The 20,488-nt window shown below is 56.9% G+C and overlaps 1 protein-coding gene across 1 annotated transcript; it reads left to right on the forward strand.

The window, feature by feature from the left end:
* Positions 1 to 28: 28 nt before the first annotated feature.
* On the forward strand, positions 29 to 17,174 carry EXOC3L2 (exocyst complex component 3 like 2; the record flags this gene model as incomplete). Its single annotated transcript, XM_080646099.1, has 11 exons — positions 29 to 560; positions 3,816 to 4,446; positions 5,813 to 5,924; positions 7,457 to 7,558; positions 7,656 to 7,756; positions 7,987 to 8,097; positions 9,432 to 9,567; positions 12,967 to 13,089; positions 13,505 to 13,657; positions 14,389 to 14,510; positions 16,578 to 17,174. The coding sequence occupies 11 exons, from the start codon at positions 29 to 31 to the stop codon at positions 16,867 to 16,869; spliced, it is 2,415 nt and encodes an 804-aa protein (XP_080502225.1). The 3' UTR covers positions 16,870 to 17,174.
* Positions 17,175 to 20,488: the final 3,314 nt, after the last annotated feature.

Here is a 20,488-nt window from a genome sequence, read left to right on the forward strand (position 1 = left end):
ATTTCCCCCAGGTCCCCCGCCTGGCACAATGCCCATCCTGAAGAGCCTCGGGGTGGCAGATGCTAAGGTGCCGCGGGCAGGAACCCTGCCCGGGAGGTCCGCTCGGAACCCCTTTGAGGACGTCCCCGGGCTGGAAGAGGAGGAGCCTGGGCGGCTGGGGACCCTGCCCAACGGGACATCGTGTGGCCGCCGCGCCACCCTGGAGAAGCTGGTGGGCCTGGCTCCCTTCCGCCTGGCCTGGACCCCTGGCCGGCGGGCGGGCAGCCCCGGCAACGGCAATGGCAACGGGCAGCCCCGCTCCTTCCTGGGCCGAGTGCTGGCGCCAGGCATACGCAGGAGCTCGGCGGACTTCGGCCTCCTGGCCCGGCTGCAGGGGACCCGAGCCCAGGGGGATGAGGAGACCGGGGAGGCGGCCCGGAGACTGACCTTCCTGAGGCTGGGGCGCGGGCCCAAGCCCCGGCGCGCCTCCCTGGCCGAGAGGGTGGTGCCTGCAGGCGAGGCGGCTCCTGAGCCCCCGCCCAAGGTCCGGGAGCCCCCAAAGATGAAGGAGCCGTTGTCAGGTGAGTCCTGACCCAGGCCTGGGGGTCGCCATGCCCATTTCCACCCGGCCCTGCCCGCCTCCATGGGCAAGTCCGGCCCGTCCCCTGATCCCGTCACCAAGCTCCACATCCCACCCATCGCCACGCCCATCCCGTCTGTCCCTCTCTCCACCCCCCACCTTCACCCTCACCCCATGTCCAGCAGCAAATGAATCACCCGCTTTCGTCCTGCCTCTTTCAACCCCTCCCGACCCCCAATCCCAACCCTCTCTCCATGCCCGCAACTTCAGCCTCAGTCCCATCTCCTTTCAAAGTATCACACTCGACCTTGACCTCATGCCCCTCCCTCACCTCCAAACTCCACCCTGTGCCCGGCCCCAGCCCGACTCCACCTCAACCTCCTCCTTCATCCTCAACCCCTTCTCCTCTTCCCTCCCACCCTGAACCTCAGTGGCCCCAGCCTTGACCGTCAACTTCAGCCCCACCTCCACCCGCGTCCCAGCTTCGTTTTTAAACTCAGGTCCATGCCAACGTCTACCTTTATCTCCTGACTACCTCACCCCAAACCTCCCACCACCTGTGTGAGTTCCCTGGGTCTGCGGTCATGAAGTCCCATAACCTATGGGTCTTACAGCTGTAGAGATGTACTAGTATTCTCTCACAGCCTGCAGGTTAGAAGTCCAAGGTCAAGGTGCTGGCAGGGCCATGCCCTTCGAGACCTGCAGCGGAGTCCTCCCTGGAGGTTCCTCCCTGGCCTCTTCCAGCATCTGGCACTTTGCTGACAATCGGTGTCTCTTGGCTCCTGGCTGCATCCCTCCAGTCCCCTATCTGCACATGCCTCCTCTCCGTGACTCCTCATACCACCTCCCTTCCGCGCACGTCTCTCTTGGGGCCCAAGCCTCCCCTTGTTATAGGAACACCCATCAGATTGGATCAGGACCGCCCTTATGACCTCATTTTGACTTGATTGCCTCTGCAAAGACCCTATTTCCAAATAAGGTTCCATTCTGAGGTCCTGGGGGTTAGGACGTCACATGGTTGTTGTTGCTTTTTTTTTTTGGGGGGGGGGTGGTGAACAACTCATAACACCACCATCTGTATCCTCAACCCCAATCCTCCCCCAAGCCCCAGTGCCTTCCTTGATGCCTTTTTGGTTTCTATCCCATGTTTAGTCCAACCTCAGCAGCAATCTCCACGTTGAGGCATAGCTCACGCTTATCCCCAACCTATCCCTTTCTCCAAATGCCATTATTAACCTCATCACTCTGCCCGACACCATGGCAACCGCCAACTGGTCCAGTCCCATCCCTCGACCCATTTCTCTCTGTTAATCCCATCCCCAAGTACAACTTCAACCCTTTCCCCTCTTCATCTACTCCTAACCCCCAACCCAGGTCTATCTCCTCATCTACCTTCAACCCCCTCCCCCTCCCCAACTTCCTCACTCCGTCCCAGTCCCCCTCAGTCCCAATTCCAACCTCAACCCCAAACTCAGCCTCCTCCTTTGTTTTTAACCCCATCTCCACCCCTATCCTCGGTCCTAACCCCCATCCTCCACTTTCAACTTCACCCATTCTCAATCTCTTCAAACTCATACCCACTCTACCTTCTTCCCGTCCTCAGCTCTCACCTAAATCACTCCACCCACATCTCCAACCCCATTCCTCCCCCAAACCCCAGATGTCATCCTCAATTCCTTTCCCATCCCCCTCCACAGATTTCAACCCAACCCCAGGCTAACCCTAAACACCCTCGTCCCAGCTCCCATCTTCGTCCCCATCCTCACCGCCATCAGAACCCCCAACCCTGCCCCAATCCCCACCTTCATTCAACCCCACCCCAACCCTGTTTCTACATCCCCTACCCCCCATCACAACTCCCAGCCCGCTTCCCCTCCGCCCCCCGCATGGGCAGCCGTGCTGACACCCCCGGAGAGCCCTTTCGAGTCCTCTGATGCCCTCCACATCCTGGCCAGAGGCTATTTCAGCCCCTGCTCCCTGGGGACTGGGAGGGCACTGCAGGGAGGTGAGAAGGGGGTGACTGGAGCCCCCGCCTTCTGGAAACGGATGGGCAGAAATAGCGCTGGACAGGAAATAGTTTCTCTGCCAGGGAGGAAGTGGAGGGGGGTGGAGGTGTCGGGGGTAACCCTGGGCCACTGGGACCCTCCCTCTGCCTTCATTCAAAGGCCTCCCAGCCCCATGATCCCCTCCCTGGGGGAGACTGAACTTCTCAGGGTGCCAGATCACCCCACAGCTGTCCCCACCCCCAAAAGTCCCACCTCTGGCCTGGATACCCTCTCCCCTTGCCCAAGCCTCCACCTGCCGCTGGTCCATGGGCTGTCTCCATCCCTGTCCCTCTCCCTCAGCCCTGCACATCCTCTGGCCCCTTTCTCTGGCCCTGATGCCCTTTTTCTACCCTAGCCCTTCAACTCCCCAGATCTACCTGTTCCCTGATACCCACTCCCTTGCTTTGACCCCTTACCTCATGCTCTAACCCTCTCCCTCTTCCTCAGCCCCTTATCCCCCACTTCCTCTGACTCCCCCCTCCAATCCTCTTACTAAGTTGACATCCTCTATCTAGTCCTTTAACCTACTTCCCATATTCAGACACCCTATTCCATTGCCAAACCCTCTCTTCCCTTCCCTAACCTGTCTCCTCCCCTGGTCCTGGCCCTCTCCCGTGCCCCCTCCTCCATCCCCCCTTCCCTCTCCCTTCTCCCTTTTCACTTCTTCCCTCCCCCCCTCTCTTTTTTAAAAAAATATTTTTATTTATTTCAGAGAGGAAGGGAGAGGGAGAGGGAGAGATAGAAACATCAATGAGAGAGAATCATTGATAGGCTGCCTCCTGCACGCCCCCTACTGGGGATCAAGCCCGCAACCCGGGCATGTGCCCTTGACCGGAATGGAACCTGGGACCCTTCAGTCCACAGGCCGACGCTCCATCCACTGAGCCAACCCGGCTAGGGCCTCCCCTTCTCTTGGCTTCCTTCTCTCTCCAGTCTCCTCTACCTCCTCCCTGGACCCCCTCCTCCACTTCTGTCCTGCCTCTTCCATCCTCCCGCACCAGCCCTCAATTTCCTCTGCCCACCCTCTCCTTCCTCCTGCCCCCCCAGCCCCTCTTCTGACCCCATGTCTCTTCCCCTTCTCCTGAACCGCCCCAGACTCCACTCTCGTCTCCACACCTTTCCTCCGCCCCTACTCTCCTCCCCTCCCCTGCCCCCCGCTCCCCCGCCCCGCTCTCCCAGTTTCCGACCCCGACTCCGCTTTGCGCCCACAGTGCTGGAAATCCTGAGCCTGATCCAGCAGCGCGAGCTCGCGCGGGCCGACGAGCACATCCTGGAGCTGGAGGCCGAGGAGCTGGCGTCGTCGGGGGGCGCGCCCGGGCCGCCCAAGGTCGAGGGCGCAGGCGGCGGCCGCCGGGCGCGGGACGTGGCGCTGCTGTACGAGGCCCTGCAGCGCGAGCTGTGGGCGCTGGTGCGCGAGACGCTGGCGGGCCCCGGGCCGGGCGTGGGCGCCGGGGCGGGCGCCGTGGCGCAGCTGGGCCAGGTGCTGGTGCAGGAGGAGGCGGCCGACGGGCGCCGGGGACCGGGGGCCGCCCGCAGGCTGCGCGCCCGCTGGGCCGAAGCGGTGGCGCGCGCGGCGCGGGAGCGCCTGGAGGCGGCGGCACCGGGGGCGCCCGGGGGCCTGGCCGCGCAGCTGGAGGCGCTGCGGGCGCGGCTGCTGGAGGACATGGGCGTGGTGCGGGGCCGCCTGGCGCCCGCCTACCCCGCGGGCCTGGGCGCCTTCGGGGTCTACCTGCGCGGCTACCACAGCGCGCTGGCCGAGTGGCTGGGCGCCGCCGCCCGCCGGAGGCTGCCGCTCGCCGACCGCTACGCGCTGCTGCACTGGCACCACCAGGTGTACCCCAGGTGAGCTGGGGCCGAAGATGCACCCCCTGGGGACCAGCCTCCTAGAGGTTGTAGGACCGCCCACCTCCAGCCCCGCCCCCGCCTCTTCAGTTCCTGAGAACCTTGCCGACCCTTCCATTCTGCAACCGAACACCCTGGGCGCTTTCAGTCTCCGTAACTGGTGACATTTACAGTCTAGAATCCCAGCGCGTCTGCTCTTCCGGTGCTGGAGCGTTAGAACATCGATCCACCAGGTTCTAGAACCTCAGCACGTGGACCCTTCCCGCCCCAGATCCAAAGCTTCTTGTCTCCAAGTCTTGGCCCTGTTGACCCTTTGAATTCTAGAACCTTTTTGGCTCCCAGGGCTTTAGCCCTGTTGACTCTTCCAACTTTAGGATTGATGAGGCTTCGAACCTGCAATCTTAGTGCCAAAGAGCCTTGGAACCCTACACCTTAGCCCCGCCCTGTCTTTGACCCAAGAATCACCACCCCGTTGATCCCTCCGTTTGAGGACTGTGGCACTGTTGGCCCCCTGAGTTCTGTAACGTTAGCATCTAGAACTTAGCACCATTACCCCCCACACCCCCCTTCCTAGAATCATATACCTATCAAGCCTTTGCCTCTAAAGCACAGCCATTCCGGTGGCTGGGGCATGGAATGCGGCGTTAGCCATGACTGGGTCACCTCCCCACGCCAGGGAAAAGGGAGCTGGCCACAGCGAAACCACAGGCTAGCGTGAAGGACTGGGTGCTTCCTCAGACAAAATCAGGGTGCCATCCCTAGAAGAATGGGAAGACAGGAGCTGCTAGCATGGCCCCTTGGCCCCCTTTGGGAATGTGTGTTAATGACACTCTCACACCATCCATGAGAGATGGAGGCAGGAGAGGGTCTGAAAGTTCCCTGGAATGGTGAGACCTGAGTTAAGTCCGATCTGTAGGGAGATGGTGCTTCTGGCTGAGAAGATCCTTGAGCAAAAGCCTGGTGAATGGGGGGTGGGGGGGGGCGCCGTGGGCAGAGGGGTGGGATTGCACAGGCCTGGAGTGAGGGCTGGACTGGAGAGGCCGTGGAGGACCAGGAGAGGGGACTGAAGGGAGCTTCCGTCTGGTGAAGTGACCATCATGAGACCTTGCATGCCAGGTAGTCACGCTTGGACTTGACTCCAATGTCTTGCCCGGACACCATCCATCAGGGCGCTGACTCAGAGAGCTGGGCCAGGGGAGCCACAGTGCAGGGACTTCCTCTGAGGGATGAGCAACGCTGGCCCCAAGGGAGGAAGGGCGGGCCCAGGGTCACACACTGGGTGTGAAGGGATGGGGAAGGGACAGGGCTGGCTGCTCTGCCCCCCCCCCCCATTGACGCCCCCCTGTCTCTTACTCCCCCTCCTCAGAGAAGTCCTGGGGCTGGTGGACATGGTCGCCCTGGAGAACGGGGAGCTAGGGCCCCTTCTGTCGCCTGGCACCGTTCGGGGCTTGGAGGATGAATGTGTCACAGATGTTAAGGTATGGGGGATTCAGGAGGGAGGGGGCACTCTGCTGAGAGGGAGGGGTCACACTGGGCCTGGGGGGCCTCTCCTCTCCCCCCCCCTTTTTTTTTAAACAGAGTCAACCCAGGGTTGGGGCCCTGAGGAGGACATTTTTTTAAAAAAATATATTTTATTGATTTTTTTTACAGAGAGGGAGGGAGAGGGATAGAGAGTTAGAAACATCGATGAGAGAGAAACATCCATCAGCTGCCTCCTGCACACTTCCCACTGGGGATGTGCCCGCAACCAAGGTACATGCCCTTGACTGGAATCAAACCTGGGACCTTTCAGTCCGCAGGCCGACGCTCTACCCACTGAGCAAAACCGGCCAGGGCTCCTCTCCCCCTTTTGATATTTCCATCTCCCTTCTTCCTTTGCGGACTTTGAGTTCTGTCCAAAAGACAGGGGAATGCACATCCATACGACCACGTCTGTCTTACCTTCAGTGTTGTAGTCTAGGAACCCAGCTGGGCATAGACACACTCAGTGGAGGTTCAGTGCATTCAGACATTCAAATCTCAGAGCCAGAGGAAGTCAGACACGGAGCCTGCCCTCATGGAGCCAAAGACTCAGAAGGAGGCCGGGGGCACCTGTGCATCCTGGCAGGACCAATAGTGAACCAGGTTCATAAGTGGCTGGGCCGGACCCCACCCACCGAGCAGGCAGCCGCGGGGGTTTTCTACCTGAACATCGGTCCTGCCTCAGCCACAAAAATCAGAATCTTTGCACCTTGAAAGGGGAGAGAACCTTAGGCTTGAATATATCTAGATTGTCAGAGCCCCTGAGTTGAAGGTCAACATTGGACCAGAGAATCAGAGATGGGTCCACCTTAGAATCCCAGAGCCTGGGAATTTTTGAATTCCAGAATCTGACAATCTTGAATGAATTTGTTTTTTGTTCTTTGTCAAACCTGAGAGCAGAGCCTTAGGGCCATGAAATAGTGAGAGTTGACCCTTAAACCCTCTGGGTCAGCGGTCACCAACCTTTCGGACCTCATGGACCCCTGGTTGTCGACCGCTGCTCTGGGTAGTAAGTAGAGAGAGGAAGCTTAAAACCAGCTCTTGCCCTAACCGGTTTGGCTCAGTGGATAGAGCGTTGGCCTGTGGACTGAAGGGTCCCAGGTTCGATTCCGGTCAAGGGCAAGTACCTTGGTTGTGGGCACATCCCCAGTAGGGGAGACAGCTGATCGATGTTTCTCTCTCACCAATGTTTCTAACTCTCTATCCTTCTCCCTTCCTCTGTGTAAAAAATCAATAAAATATATTTAAAAAACAACAACAACAACGAAAAACAGCTCTTAGTAGCAAGCTCCCAATCGTGGGCTGAGCAATGGCCAGGGCTGGAGGTTTTCTGGCCCAGCCTTCCTCCCCCGCGTAGCTTTGAGGATCTCACTGGTAGAATCCAGACCTGCTTGGGGCCAAGGTGCGGGGATCATGGTGGGAGAGAGCGAGGGAGAGGCTCCCAGGCACCCCTGACTCCGCCTCCCCACCTCCCCACCTCCCCACGCAGGCCCAGACTCGGGCAGCCCTGCTCCGAGCTCTGCAGGAGGACGAGGAACACTGGGGGAGCCCGGAGGACCTGCCGAGCACCCTGGCCCAGGACGTGTGTGAGGTAGGGGCGGGGAAGGGAAAGAGAGACAGCTGGACGGTGCCTGGTGGGAAAGTGGGGCCTTGCCCCGCCCCTCCTCACCCCCCCCCCCACCTTGCAGCTGCTGGAGGAGCACACAGAGCGAGCGCCCCGCATCAGCCAGGAGTTTGGGGAGCGGATGGCCCACTGCTGCCTGGGGGGCCTGGCAGAGTTCCTGCAGAGGTGGGGGCTGGGCACAGGGCGCGGGTTGGGGGGTGCGTCAGAGGCCGGGATGCAACAGAGGGAGGGGAGAGATGAAAGGGAAGAACAAGGCAGGATGGGCAGGGGTGCCTCACTGGGGATCACAGGCTTTGCTGGGCTCAGTGCCCGCAAGGGACCCTAATCCAGCAATGTTCCATCTGTCATCTGTCATCTGTCCCCCCTCCCCCCCGCGCCGCTGCCCCGCCCCCCAGCTTCCAGCAGCGCGTGGAGCGGTTCCATGAGAGCCCAGGAGTCCGGGAGCTGCCACCCGACACCTATATCAGCAGGACCATCACCCTGGTCAACTGCGGGCCCCCCCTGAGGTGAGAGCAGCCACAGTGTGCGGGGAAGAGGGCATTCCCGGGGGACAAGCTGAACTGCGTGCCCAGATCTTAGAGAGGCAGGTGCATGGGCCCCAGAAACATAAAACCTGGGACTCCTAGAAGGAACCAGGATTAGGCGTCATCAGAACCCCGGAGTGCCAGAATTCCAGAACGCGCCCTAAGCATTACAGGTTTATATTTCCCTTCTTCTCTCACTTCCCTTTTTTATTAACCTAAAGCAGGGAAAATCTTTATGCCCACCACATTCTCCCCTCTGCCCCCCCTTAGAGGCAACCAGTTATTGCTAGTGTCTCCATATCTTTGCAGAGATAGTTCATGTATTTACCAGTAAATATATACAAATTAATGTGTATGTGCATATGTACTGTATACACATCATACATATGCATATATATGCATATGCACATCTACATATACATGCAAATATATTTAAATATATGCATACCTATTATTCCTTTTCCTTTAAGAAAATGTAAATGGTAGTATATAAAACACACCCTGTCCCTTTAACAGCTTGGAGATCTTTCTGTTCGCTCACAAAGAGTTCCCACATTCCTTGTTCATATCCGAACTGTACCCCACTTCTTGGGTGTACCAGCCTTTATTTGATCTGTCCCCACTGGGAGGATAGTTGACCCCACTCCTTTTTTTTTTTTTTTTTTCATTTCAGAGAGAGGAAGGGAGAGTTGCCTCCCGCACATGCCCTGATTGGGGCGGGGGGACAGGGGGCATCGAACCTGAAACCTGGGTATGTGCCCTGACTAGGAATCAAACCCATCACCTTTTGGTGTACTGACAATGCTCCAACCAACTGAGCCACCGGCCAGGGCTGGCTCCACTCCTTTGCAGAGAAACACCTGGCACATCTGTCAACTCCTGTGAGCACAGGGACTCAAGGGTTCACTGGGATTTGGGCAGAAAGTGCCAAACTGCCCTCAGGCCTTCTCTCGCCTTTGGAGGGTCATAGACTGCTACAATGTCAGAAAGTGAGCCCTAGCCAGTTTGGCTCAGTGGACAGAGCATTGGCCTGCGAACTGAAGGGTCCCTGGTTCGATTCCGGTCAAGGGCACATGCCCGGGTTGCAGGCCCCTGGGCCCCCATTCATCCACAGAGCCCCCCAATTCCCCAGCCTCCCAGATAGCCCCTACTATCTCTCAGCCCCCAGGCCCTCCCCAGAGCCCCTGACTCTCCCCAGCACCTCATCTTTCATCCCTGGGTCCCACAAAATAAGGTGTATTTAAGGAGGGAGACAGGTCCAGGCAGTTGGGCTAAATGTTGGGGCTCCTGACCTTTGGCTTCACTGATCCCCACAGAGCTCTGGCGGAACGCCTGGCCCGGGTGGGGCCCCCTGAAAGTGAGCCTGCCCGGGAAGCGGCAGCCAGCGCTCTGGACCGAGTGATCCGGCTCTGCCATCGGGTGCTGGCCGACCTCCTGTTCCAGGAGCTGCAGGTGAGCGAGGCCGAGGGCTGGGTGGGGCCCTGCCCCCTGCCCCCTGCCCCCTGCCCGGACAGGGGAGCACACCTCCCCCTCATCCCCGGTTCCTTTCAGTCCATGACTCAGTGTTTGGGAAGCAGGCAGGGGAAAGGTGGGGGTGATGGCCATGTCTGGGCTATTTGGGGGACAGAGGGGATACAGGAAGGAAGAGGTGGGAGGATGTTTAAGATGAGGACAGAGAACCCTCGCTGGTTTGGCTCAGTGGATAGAGCGTTGGCCTGCAGAATGAAGGGGCCCAGGTTCCATTCTGGTCAAGGGCACGTGCCTTGGTTGCAGGCTCAATCCCTTGCTCTGGTCCGGCATGTGAGGGAGGCAACCAATCTATGTCTCTCTCACCTGATGTTTTTCTCTTTCTCTCCCCCTCCCTTCCACTCCCTCTAAAAGTCAATGGAAAAATATCCTCAAGGTGAGGATTAACAAACAAAAGACCAGCAGGAGGGGCCTTGGGGCTTGGGTGGAGCCCCTCCCGCTCTGAGGTCCCCCCACATGCCTGCCCAGCCTGCCCTAGACCCTAGAGCCCAGTTCGCCTTGTCTGGGCTCCTGTGCGGAGGGGGCTGGGTTCAGAGGTGGTGAGAGTATGTGGGGAGGCCGGTAGGAATGAGACTGAGAGGTGTGTGGTTGAGGCGCATGCCTGCAATGCATGTTCTATCGGTGTCGTACCTCAGATCATGTCCCTCCTCTGTTCAGAAGCCCCCATAGCTCCCAGCTCACTCAGGACAAAAGCCGAGTCCTTGCCATGGCCGCCAAGCCCTGCACGGTCCCTCCCTTCCCTCCCTGATCTCACCTGCCCCACGGTCCCCCCCCACAACCCCCGCACCGCCCCCTGCTGCTCCTGAACAGACAGGCCTGTGCACTTCCCTCCAGTGGCCACATAGCTCCCTCTCTCACCACTTTTGAAGTCTTGACTCAGATGTCACCTTCTCAGTGAGACCTCCCTTGACTGCCCTATTTAAAACAGTCTCCCACCCTGGCTGGGTAGCTCAGTGGGTAGCCCAGCTGGTTGCCGCATCATCCCAATATGCCAAGGTTTCAAGTTCAATGCTTGGTCAGGGCACATACAAGAATCAACCAATCAGTGTATAAATAAGTGGAACAACAAATCTCTCTCTCTTTTTCTATCTCTCTCAAATCAATCAATAAATAAAAATATATAAAATAGACTCCCTTCCTCACTTCTTTTTTTAAATTATTTTATTTATTTATTTAGTTAGTTAGTTATTGTTATTTTTTTCATCCTCACCTGAGGATATTTTTCCATTGATTTTAGAAAGAGTAGAAGAGAGAGGGAAAGACAGAAATATCGATGTGAGAGAAACACATCTATTGGTTGCCTCCTGCATGTGCCCCGACCAGGGCTGGGGCCGGGGAGAAGCCTGCAACCAAGGTAGGTGCCCTTGACTGGAATCGAACCCGGGACCCTTCAGTCCACAGGCTGACACTATCCACTGATCCAAACCGGCCAGGGCTCCCTTCCTCACTTCTTGCTCTATTGGTCACCAAAGCACCTCCAGCCACCTACCATGCTGTATCTTTTGGTTTTGGTTTTGGTTTTTATCTGTCTCTTCCCACTGGAATGCTAGCTTCTTAAGAGCAAGGATTTGTTGGAATGTTTCTAAAATAACTTCTTATTACGGAAAATTTCAAACATGCACAAAACTAGGCAGAATGGCAGAATGACCTTCTGGGGACCCATCACCCAGCTCCAGCAAGTCAGCTGGGGGCCAGTCTTGTTTATCTCCCCTGCTTCTCCGGCCATGGCTTCTTTTCCAGCAGACCCTTGACATCTGTCATCATCCATCAGCCCCTCAGCTGCATCTCCAGAAGATAAGGCGTCCTCTCTAAACAAACATAACCACAAAGCCATGTTTATGCCCGACACAAAGAACAATAACTTATCATGTCATCAAATGCCACACGGCTTTCAGGTCCTCCGACCTGCTTGTGATGATCAAGTGCTTGTTTGTCTCCTTCTGCTCTGTGTCCCCCGTGATCCCCCCAGGGCTGGGCCCACAGGAAGGCTCAGAGGGGGGTTGCTGAGTGGCTAAATGAATAAGTATGTGAATGGAAGTGCGTGTGGGGATGCTGGGAAGAGGATACAGTCTTTGTTCCAGGCCCCGCTGCTTGCTTGCAGGTAGGGGGCCTTGGCTAACCTGCTGGTCCTCTCAGGGCCGCTGTGTAGACAGAGGGACAGGCTTCCCAGGCTTCCCAGGGGCTGAGAGGAAGCGATGGGACTGTGGCCACCAGTGCTTAGCTTGGGTCCGGCCCATGGGATTGGCCATCGTTATTTTCATAAATGTACGGACTTTAGAGCAACAGTAACCTGTACCATTCACACCAGCTTTCCAACCAAAGCCCACAGGCCCCATTTCTGGAAGTTCAGGAAACTGGGCTGCTGTCAGGATGAGAGAGCAGAAAGGGGGTGCAGGGCTGAGTGGGACAGGGACCTGCTTCAGACCCCCATGGACACTCACCCCCATCTCCTGGGTCTCACCCAGAAGCCTCCCTCTCCCCCCCCCCATCCCCGTGGTCATTCACTGCATCGTGTGCTCATACCACCTTATATTCTTCCTGTCACTCCCCCTTCCTCCTTTCAGCCTCCCCCCAGGTTTCTGCCTCAATCTTGCTCCCTCTTATCAATCTCGGTAAAACACAAACCTGGCCCTCGCCCCCTTCTGCTCAGAACCTGCTATGGCTCCCCAGTGCCCCCAGGAGAAAGCTGGGGTTTCTCACACAGCCTAGGAGGCCCTGTGTGCTCTGCTCCGCCCCCTGACCCACTGTCCTACCACCAGGAATAAATAGCCTGTGAGCTGAGCGGTCACACAGGGCCCCACTGCTTAGAAGTGCCTGAGCGTGGTTCAATTCTCTGCTGTCTCTGTCTCGAAGTTCTTAATAAGTCTTGAATAAGGGTCTCCCATTTTCATTTGCACTGGGCCCTGAAAATTCATTATATAGCTGGTCTTGCCAGGCGCACCCTATCTGCTTTCTGGTCCTCTGACCCACAAGCCGTCTGAAATCTGAACCTTCTTCACACTCCCCTCTGGTCGGGCCACTCCCTCTGCCATCTGGCTAACAATGACCATCATCAGGGCCTCAGTTCTGAAGTCTCCTCCTCACAGAAGCCCTCCTTGATTCTGTGCTGACTCCTGAGCTTCCTAAACGCCTGCCTGGGCTCCGGGTCTCAGCCCTGCACACTCTGGGTCATCACTGTCTGGGGCCAGGGTCTGTCCCCCTCCCTGGACTCTGACCCCAGGAAGGCAGGGCTGTGGCCCCAGCATGGGCAACCTCTGGGAACATGTGTGAAGAAAGGGGGTGGCAGGAGGGGAGTATGACCCTCCGTCCACTCTGTCCCTCCAGCCACACTTCAGCAAGCTGATGCGCAGGAAGTGGCTGAGCAGCACGGAGTCCCTGGACAGCATAGTGGGCACGCTGGGCGCGCAGGCCCTGGCCTTGCGCAGGATGCAGGATGAGCCTTACCAGGTGCGCTGCTGGGGCGGGGCTGGGTGGGGTGGGAGGAGCAAGAGCGCTCTACTGGGGGAGACACCCTCAAGGCAGGGAGCGGCTCTCTCGGGGTGCGCTAGGTGGCGCTCTGGGGGGGGGAGCGTGCCCGCGGGTGTGCGGTGTAGGGCCGGCGTAGACTGGGTTGGGGCCTCTGGGAACTCCGGAGAATGGGGCGAAGGCGGGTGTGGGCACCCTTTGGGGGGCCGGTCGGGGGTGTCTGCGAGCTGGTAGGGGCGGAGGAGGGTATCATCAGACAGGACAGGGATCACCCTCGGGGGCTGGGGGCGGGGAGGGGCCCTGGCGCTAGGTGGACAGGGCAGGGGTTCCCGCTGGGTGCTCGGTGTGGGGAGCGGGTCCCTGGCGGCTCACACCCCTCGCGTCTCCGGGTCCCCAGGAGCTGGTGGCCGAACTGCACCGGCGGGCGCTGGTCGAGTACGTGAGGCCGCTGTTCCGCGGGCGCCTGCGCTGCGGCTCGCGCACCCGCAACCGCGTGGCCGGGAGGCTCCGGGAGGACGCGGCGCAGCTGCAGAGGCTGTTCCGGCGGCTGGTCAGTGCGGCCGGGGCGCGGGCTCCGGGATCACCCACCCCACGGCCGGGGCGGGGGCTTCGAATAAGGCCTTCACCCAGCTTTCAGTCCCGCAACCGGGGACGCTCCGCCCGTTGCCCTCAGGGTAAAACCCGCTTTCTTGCGGCGACACGGCCTGTGCGCGCCTGTGAGGTCCTGGTCCCTGCGCCTTGCAGCGGGTCAGAGCAGCCATGTCCCCTGAAGTGATTGGGGGGCCCCTCCCTGGCACAGAGTGGGTACTCCGCAAACACTAGCTGTTATTCCGAGCCGAGCACTGAGGCAGGAGCCACACGCAGCAGAGACTCAGGATCTTAGCGTTGCCACGTCCAGGGATTTTCAATCACCAGGTGTCAGCAGACCCGCGGGACTTCATCAACCGCATTAACAGGAGTGTAGTCGGGAGCCATTGGGACGAAAAACTTTGTTGTTGCAAATTTTATTGAGAACACAGAACGATCCCCTGTGCACGTTATCCAGTTCCCCCCCAAGTTTGCAAACTTGGACTAGATTTGAGGGGTGCCCCAAATTTCATGCAAAGCTGGGAATCGCTTCTAGTGTGGATATTTCTTCAAATTCCCAAAGGTTCCAGATAAACAGCCCGTCCTCTACGGGTTTTACGGAGAGGACACTGAGGCCGGGAGGGGCGGGGCCTTTGGGGAGGGTGGGTTTGGGGGGACGGTGGGGGGAGCCTGAGCCCGCACCTGGTCCTGCAGGAGTCGCAGGCCTCGTGGCTGGACGCCGTGGTGCCCCATTTGGCTGAAGTCCTGCAGCTGGAAGACACGCCCAGCATCCAGGTGGAGGTGGGGGTGCTGGTTCGGGACTACCCAGACATCAGGTGAGCGCTCCCAGCCCCGCGCCGCGGCCTGGCCAGGTCTCCGGAGGGCCTTGGCGTCCGTCCCTGCGTTTCCTGCCTCCGGGCTGAGGGAGGGAGGGAGGCGGCGAGCGTGTCTGACGGCCGTTTCCTGCTGGAACCAGGGCATTATTAATACGATTTCCCTCCTTCGACTGCCGCCGCCGCCGCCGCAGCCGCCGCCACCAGGGCTCGAAAACAAACAGGCATGCACAGGAAGCGCGGGGCAGGGGGGCGCGGGCCGCCCGGCGGCAGGAAGGGCCGGCCCAGCAGGGGAGCCCGGGGGACGCGGGGACATGCACGGGCACAGGGCACACACGCACCGCCACAGGCAGGCGCTGTTCAGATCCTGGCGGGCCGTTTCCGGTCTCGGTGGTCCTCTCTGACCCTCAGTTTCCTCCTCTGTTCCATGGGGATAATGGCGCTCTTTTCATCACGTTGTGAAATCATATCATCATCATCATCATCATCATCATCATCACCATCATCAATGGGGGCAGCAGTAACAATACCTGTCCTTGTTTATTGAGTCCTTATGTCCCACCGAGGAAAGCATCTTACATAACCCTCCGTAGGTAAAGGGCAGCGCTGTCCCAAGCACCCCACACACCCTGAGGTGGGCAGAGACTAAGTAGCAAGTGGCAAAGCCGAGGCTTGAACCCAGGCAGCAGGCTGTCTCCTGAGCTGGCCCGCCTGGCCACCACCCCACACTGCCACCTGTGAATTCAGACGGGGCTGACAGACATTCTGTACCCACAGACGGAAGCCCACACCACCAGGGAGTGAGGCCCTGCGGGTGGTTCCGGGGCGCGGACTCTGAACGGGTTCAGGATGGACTGTTCTGGTTGTGGGTGTGGAGCGCGTGTCCTTGGGAAGGCTCAGAGCCCTGGAGTTGCATGGGGCTGGGGCAGCCAGCATTCCTGCTGGATTGGAGTGTCTGAACCTGAATCCGACGCTCAGCTTGAGGTCTCAGGCTGGGCTGGGAGGAGCGGTTCCAGAGCTGAGTTCGGGGCTGTGTGTTGGAGTCCACCCGAGCGGGGAGGTTCTTCAGCCATATTTTGGATGAGTGTTTTGGAGCTGCGGGGATTCCAAACTAGGGGTGCGGGGAGGTGTGGGCTGAGCTGGACTGAAGGCCCCAGAGCTGCCTGGAATGAAGGTTCTGGAAGTGAATGTGGGTTCAGTATCTTGAGTTGAAATGCGGTGGTGGTTCTGGAGCTGAGTTTTGGATCATGATCTGGAGCTGAGGTGGGTGGGGGCGAAGGGGAAGGGTCCGTTGTGTGGATTCAGGGGCGAGGGTGGGAGAGTAGAGGTAGTTTGGAGTATAATGTTTCCAGATGAAATAAAGGTCCCCAAAGTGAGTTTTAGAGTGGAATTTTGGTTGAGCTGGAATTTGGGAATGGATTGGGGGGGGGGGTGAAGTGAGTGAGGGTTCCAAGGCAGAATTTGGGAATGAAATTTCTAGAATGGGATCCAGGTTGAGCGATGCTGAGGTGGGTTTTGGAGGAGGGTTCCGGAGCTGCGGTGGTGAGAAACTTCCAGACCCGGCCTTGGGGCAGGGGAGCGGCAGGATGGGAAGGCGGTGGGCACTTCTGGGCTACATTGGAGCGATGAGGTGGGGCTGTTGGAGATGGAAGAGAAGTTCAGTGTTGCTGTGGGTGCCAGAGCCAAACAAACGTGAGGCACCAGAATGGAAATTTGGGAGCTGCCTGAGCTAAATTGGGGCTGAAGACTGGAGGTTATTTTAATCACAGCCGAGACTGGGTTTGGCGGCGAGGGCTGTGGATCCATTGGAAATGGGAGGATTTGGAAATGGCTGAAATGAAGTTCTGGAGGAGGGATGGCATAGGGGGAGAAGCTGGGGGTCAGTGCCAGAGGGGATCTGTGAAGGGAGGGACTGGGTGGCTGGTGAGAAGGATGGATCCGGAGGGGGAAAGGGACTCCAGAGCTAAGGCAGGTTCTGGGATGGACGAGTTGCAGGGGAGGGACCCATAGGCGGCTGGGTGTCCATTCGGAGCCCAGAACCCCACGCACCTCCCCTTCCTCTCTGCGCAGGCGGAAGCACGTGGCCGCCCTCCTGGACATCCGTGGCCTGCGCAACACAGCCACCCGCCAGGAGATTCTGGCTGTGGCCCGGGACCTGGAGCTGTCTGAGGGGGAAGCCCTGTCACCACCCCGGGACCGTGCCTTCTTCGCTGACATCCCTGTGCCCCGCCCGCCTTTTTGCCTCGGCCTCCCTCTCCTGGGCCGCTTCCCCGCCTTGGGGCTGGCCAGGCCCCGTCTGGCCTGTCTGCCCAGGCTTCGGCCTCCACCTCCATCACGGACCCGGGCCCGGGCCCAGCGCTGAGACTCTCCCAGCCCCCACCCCTCAGTGCCCCATCTTTGCTGCTGACACACCGTCCCCCTGAGCCCCTGCCTGGGACCTCAGGCCCCTGGATGTACAGAAGAGAAACAGGGGTCAGAGGAGCAAGGACTTGCCCGAGGCCAGGCGGCCGCTGCAGCACCAGCTCCCAGCCGGCGGGTGGCGGGTGGCGTTGGAAGGCGCTACAGAAATATCCCAGGCCCCCCTTCCCCTCACCTCAAGGTCTGGCCCCAATCCAATGTATTAAGGAATGTACGATACTTAGAATAAAGAGGTTTCTATTTAACACAAGGAAGGGCTGAGTCCCCAGTGTGTGGGGGAGGAAGGGCTGGAGGGCAGGGCCCAGGGCCAAGGGCTTCTCACACGCCCAAGGCCGGGCGAGGGTCCAGCTCCTGGGCAGCGCATGGAGTCTGAGGCCCAGCAGGCCAGGAGCGTTCGAGCTGCCCCATTTGTCCCGAGTCCCCAGGCTGCGTGACTCCACGGCCAGCCCTCGGCCACTCAGCCTGGGCCCTTCATCTTGTCAATCTCAAGTGCCTCTGCTTTCCTGGGCCTGGCAGTTCACCTTGGCCCGCCCTCCCCATCCATCCTTAGCCGGGAAGCTGTGTCAAGAGAGGAAGGAGGTTGGGGGCAGGACCGGCGGCATCCAGGACGCCCTCCTGGGTTGACGCAGGAAAATCTCAGGGTGGGAAAAGTTCCAGCCTCTCACCCCCAGCCCTGCCGGATCCTGGTCCCCACGGAGACCTCAAGGTCACCTCCCCGCTGACCCTGCCCCTCCGGCCCAGTTGGACAGCCTGTGATGGATGCTTCCTGCCGTTTTTTTTCCCTGAGAAGTCAGAAGGAGGAGGCAGCCAGGGGTCAGCACTGGGGCTGGGGTGGAACCTCACGCACATTTGAACTCTTGACGGTGGGAACTCAGGATCTTTGGAGCCCGGGGCTGTGTGACCTGAGGCTGGAAGCTGACCCTCTCTGGGCTGTGGTTCCTGTCTCTACAGAACTGCTTAAGCCCAGGACAAGGTGAGACATCCAGAGGATGTACCCTCCTCACCACAACTTCTAAAATGACACTTTTAGCCCTGGCCGGTTTGGCTCAGTGGATAGAGCGTTGGCCTGCGGACTGAAGGGTCCCAGGTTCGATTCCGGTCAAGGGCACATGCCCGGGTGGTGGGCTCAATCCCCAGTAGTCGATCAATGATTCTTATCATTGATGTTTCTATCTCTCCCTCTCCCTTCCTCTCTAAAAATCAATAAAAATATATTTTTAAAAATTAAGATCAGCCCTGACCGGTTTGGCTCAGTGGATAGAGCGTCGGCCTTCAGACTGAAGGGTCCCAGGTTTGATTCCCGTCAGGGGCATGTACCTTGGTTGCGGGCACATCCCCAGTGGGGGTGTGCAGGAGGCGGCTGATTGATGTTTCTCTCTCATTGATGTTTCTAATTCTCTATCCCTCTCCCTTCCTCTCTGCAAAAAATCAATAAAATATATATATATTTTTAAAATTAAGATCAAAGGCCTAAATTAGGAGCTAAAATTATAAAACTCCTAGAAGAGAACATCAGATCAAAATCTTCATGACGATGAATTTAACAAAACCACAGACAATTACAACAACATCGAAATAGATTAATTAGACTTTATCAAAATTAAAAATGTTTGTGCATAGAGACATATGTACTACTAATTGTAATACCTTAAACAATAAAATAAAATAAATGTGCATCAAAAGATACTATCAACAGAGTGAAAAGACAACCCACAGAATGGGAGAAAATATTCACAAATCATACATCTGATAAGAGATTAATATCCAGAATATAAATACCTCAACAAGGAAATAACAATCCAATTCAAAAGTGGGCAAAAGACTTCCAAAGAAAATACTGTACAAATGGCCGATAAGCCCACGAAAAGACACTCTTTAAGGAAATGCAAATCAAAAAGTACCACTTCACTCTCATTAGGATAGCTTTTATTTCTTTATTTATTCCTCACTCGAGAACATGCTTAGAGAGAGGAAGGAAGGAGGGGAAGGAGGGGGGAGGGATGGAGAGAGAGAGAGAGAGAGAGAGAGAGAGAGAGAGAGAGAGAGAGAGAGACATCGATGTGAGAGAGAAATGTTGATCATTGCCTTCTCTCCCCCTCACACTCCCGAAACCCAGGTATGTGCCCTGACTGGGAATCAGACCAGCAACCTTTCAGTGCATGGGACGATGCTCAACCAACTGAGCCACACCGGCCAGGGCTTTTTTGTTTTGCTTTGTTTTTTTAATGCAAAGAAAAATAACAGGTGTTGGCAAGGATGTGAAGAAACTGGAACCCTTGTGCATTGCCAGTGGATATGTAAATGGTAGAGTCACCGTGGAAAACAGTACAGAAACTGGAATGACTGCATGATTCAGCAATTCCACTTCCAGGTATAGATCCAAAACAATTAAAAGCAGGGGCTCACGCCCTGGCCAGGTAGCTCAGTTGGTTAGCGTGTTGCCCGGATATGCCAAGGTTGTGGGTTTGATCCTTGGTCAGGGCACATACAAGAATCAACAAATGAGCCCTGACTGGTTTGGCTCAGTGGATAGAGCGTTGGCCTGCGGACTGAAGGGTCCCAGGTTCAATTCCGGTCAAGGGCATGTACCTTGGTTGCAGGCACATCCCCAGTGGGAGGTGTGCAGGAGGCAGCTGATCGACGTTTCTCTCATCGATGTTTCTAACTCTCTATCCCTCTCTCTTCCTCTCTGTAAAAAATCAATAAAATATATTTTTAAAAAAAGAATCAACCAATGAATGCATAAATAAGCAGAACAACAAATCAATATTTCTCTCTCCCCCTTCCTCTCTGAAATCAATAAAGAAATATATTAAAAAAATAAACTAAAATACAGACCAAACATCATTCAGAACTGCCTGAAATCTGGCTGAATGGAAGTCCTGAAACTAGAGCCAAACCAGCCGGGGCAATGGGCATTATTCTTATTAGGAGTAAAGCTGAACTTCTTAATATAGTTAAGGACTGTTCCTATTTGTTTCTCTGTGACCTTTTCTTCATTTCTTTTGCATATTTTAAAACATTTGGGCTTTTTCTTTTTTTAAATCTTTATTGATTCATAGGTTGATGGCTCAACCTCTGAGCCCCGCCAGCGGGGCTGATCTTTTTCGTATATATGTAGGAGGTAAATATTTTGTGTGTGATGTAAGTTGTAAATATTTCCTCAGAACCCTAGCCAGTTTGGCTCCGTGGATAGAGCGCTGGCCTGCGGACTGCAAGGTCCCATATTGGATTCCTGTCAAGGACACGTACCTCAGTTGCAGGCTCTCAGCCTGGGGCATGTGGGAGGCAACCAATCGATGTCTCTCTCACATCGGTGTTTCTCTCTGTCTCTCCCTCTACCTTCCACTCTCTCTAAAAATCAATGGAAACAATGTCCTTGGGTGAGGATTAAAAATATATATATTTCCTCAGAGATGGTCACACCTTTAGTTTGCTTATGGAATCATCTTTTCTTAAGTAATTTCTAAATATGCTTAAGTAGTTTTTTTTAAAAAAAACAGAACATGATTATATTTAATACACAAGTTTGATACAACCAAAAAGTAAAACACCAGAGTAAA

The sequence above is a fragment of the Plecotus auritus genome (genome assembly GCF_963455305.1).
Source record: "Plecotus auritus genome assembly, chromosome: 10".
NCBI classification, from domain to species: domain Eukaryota; kingdom Metazoa; phylum Chordata; class Mammalia; order Chiroptera; family Vespertilionidae; genus Plecotus; species Plecotus auritus.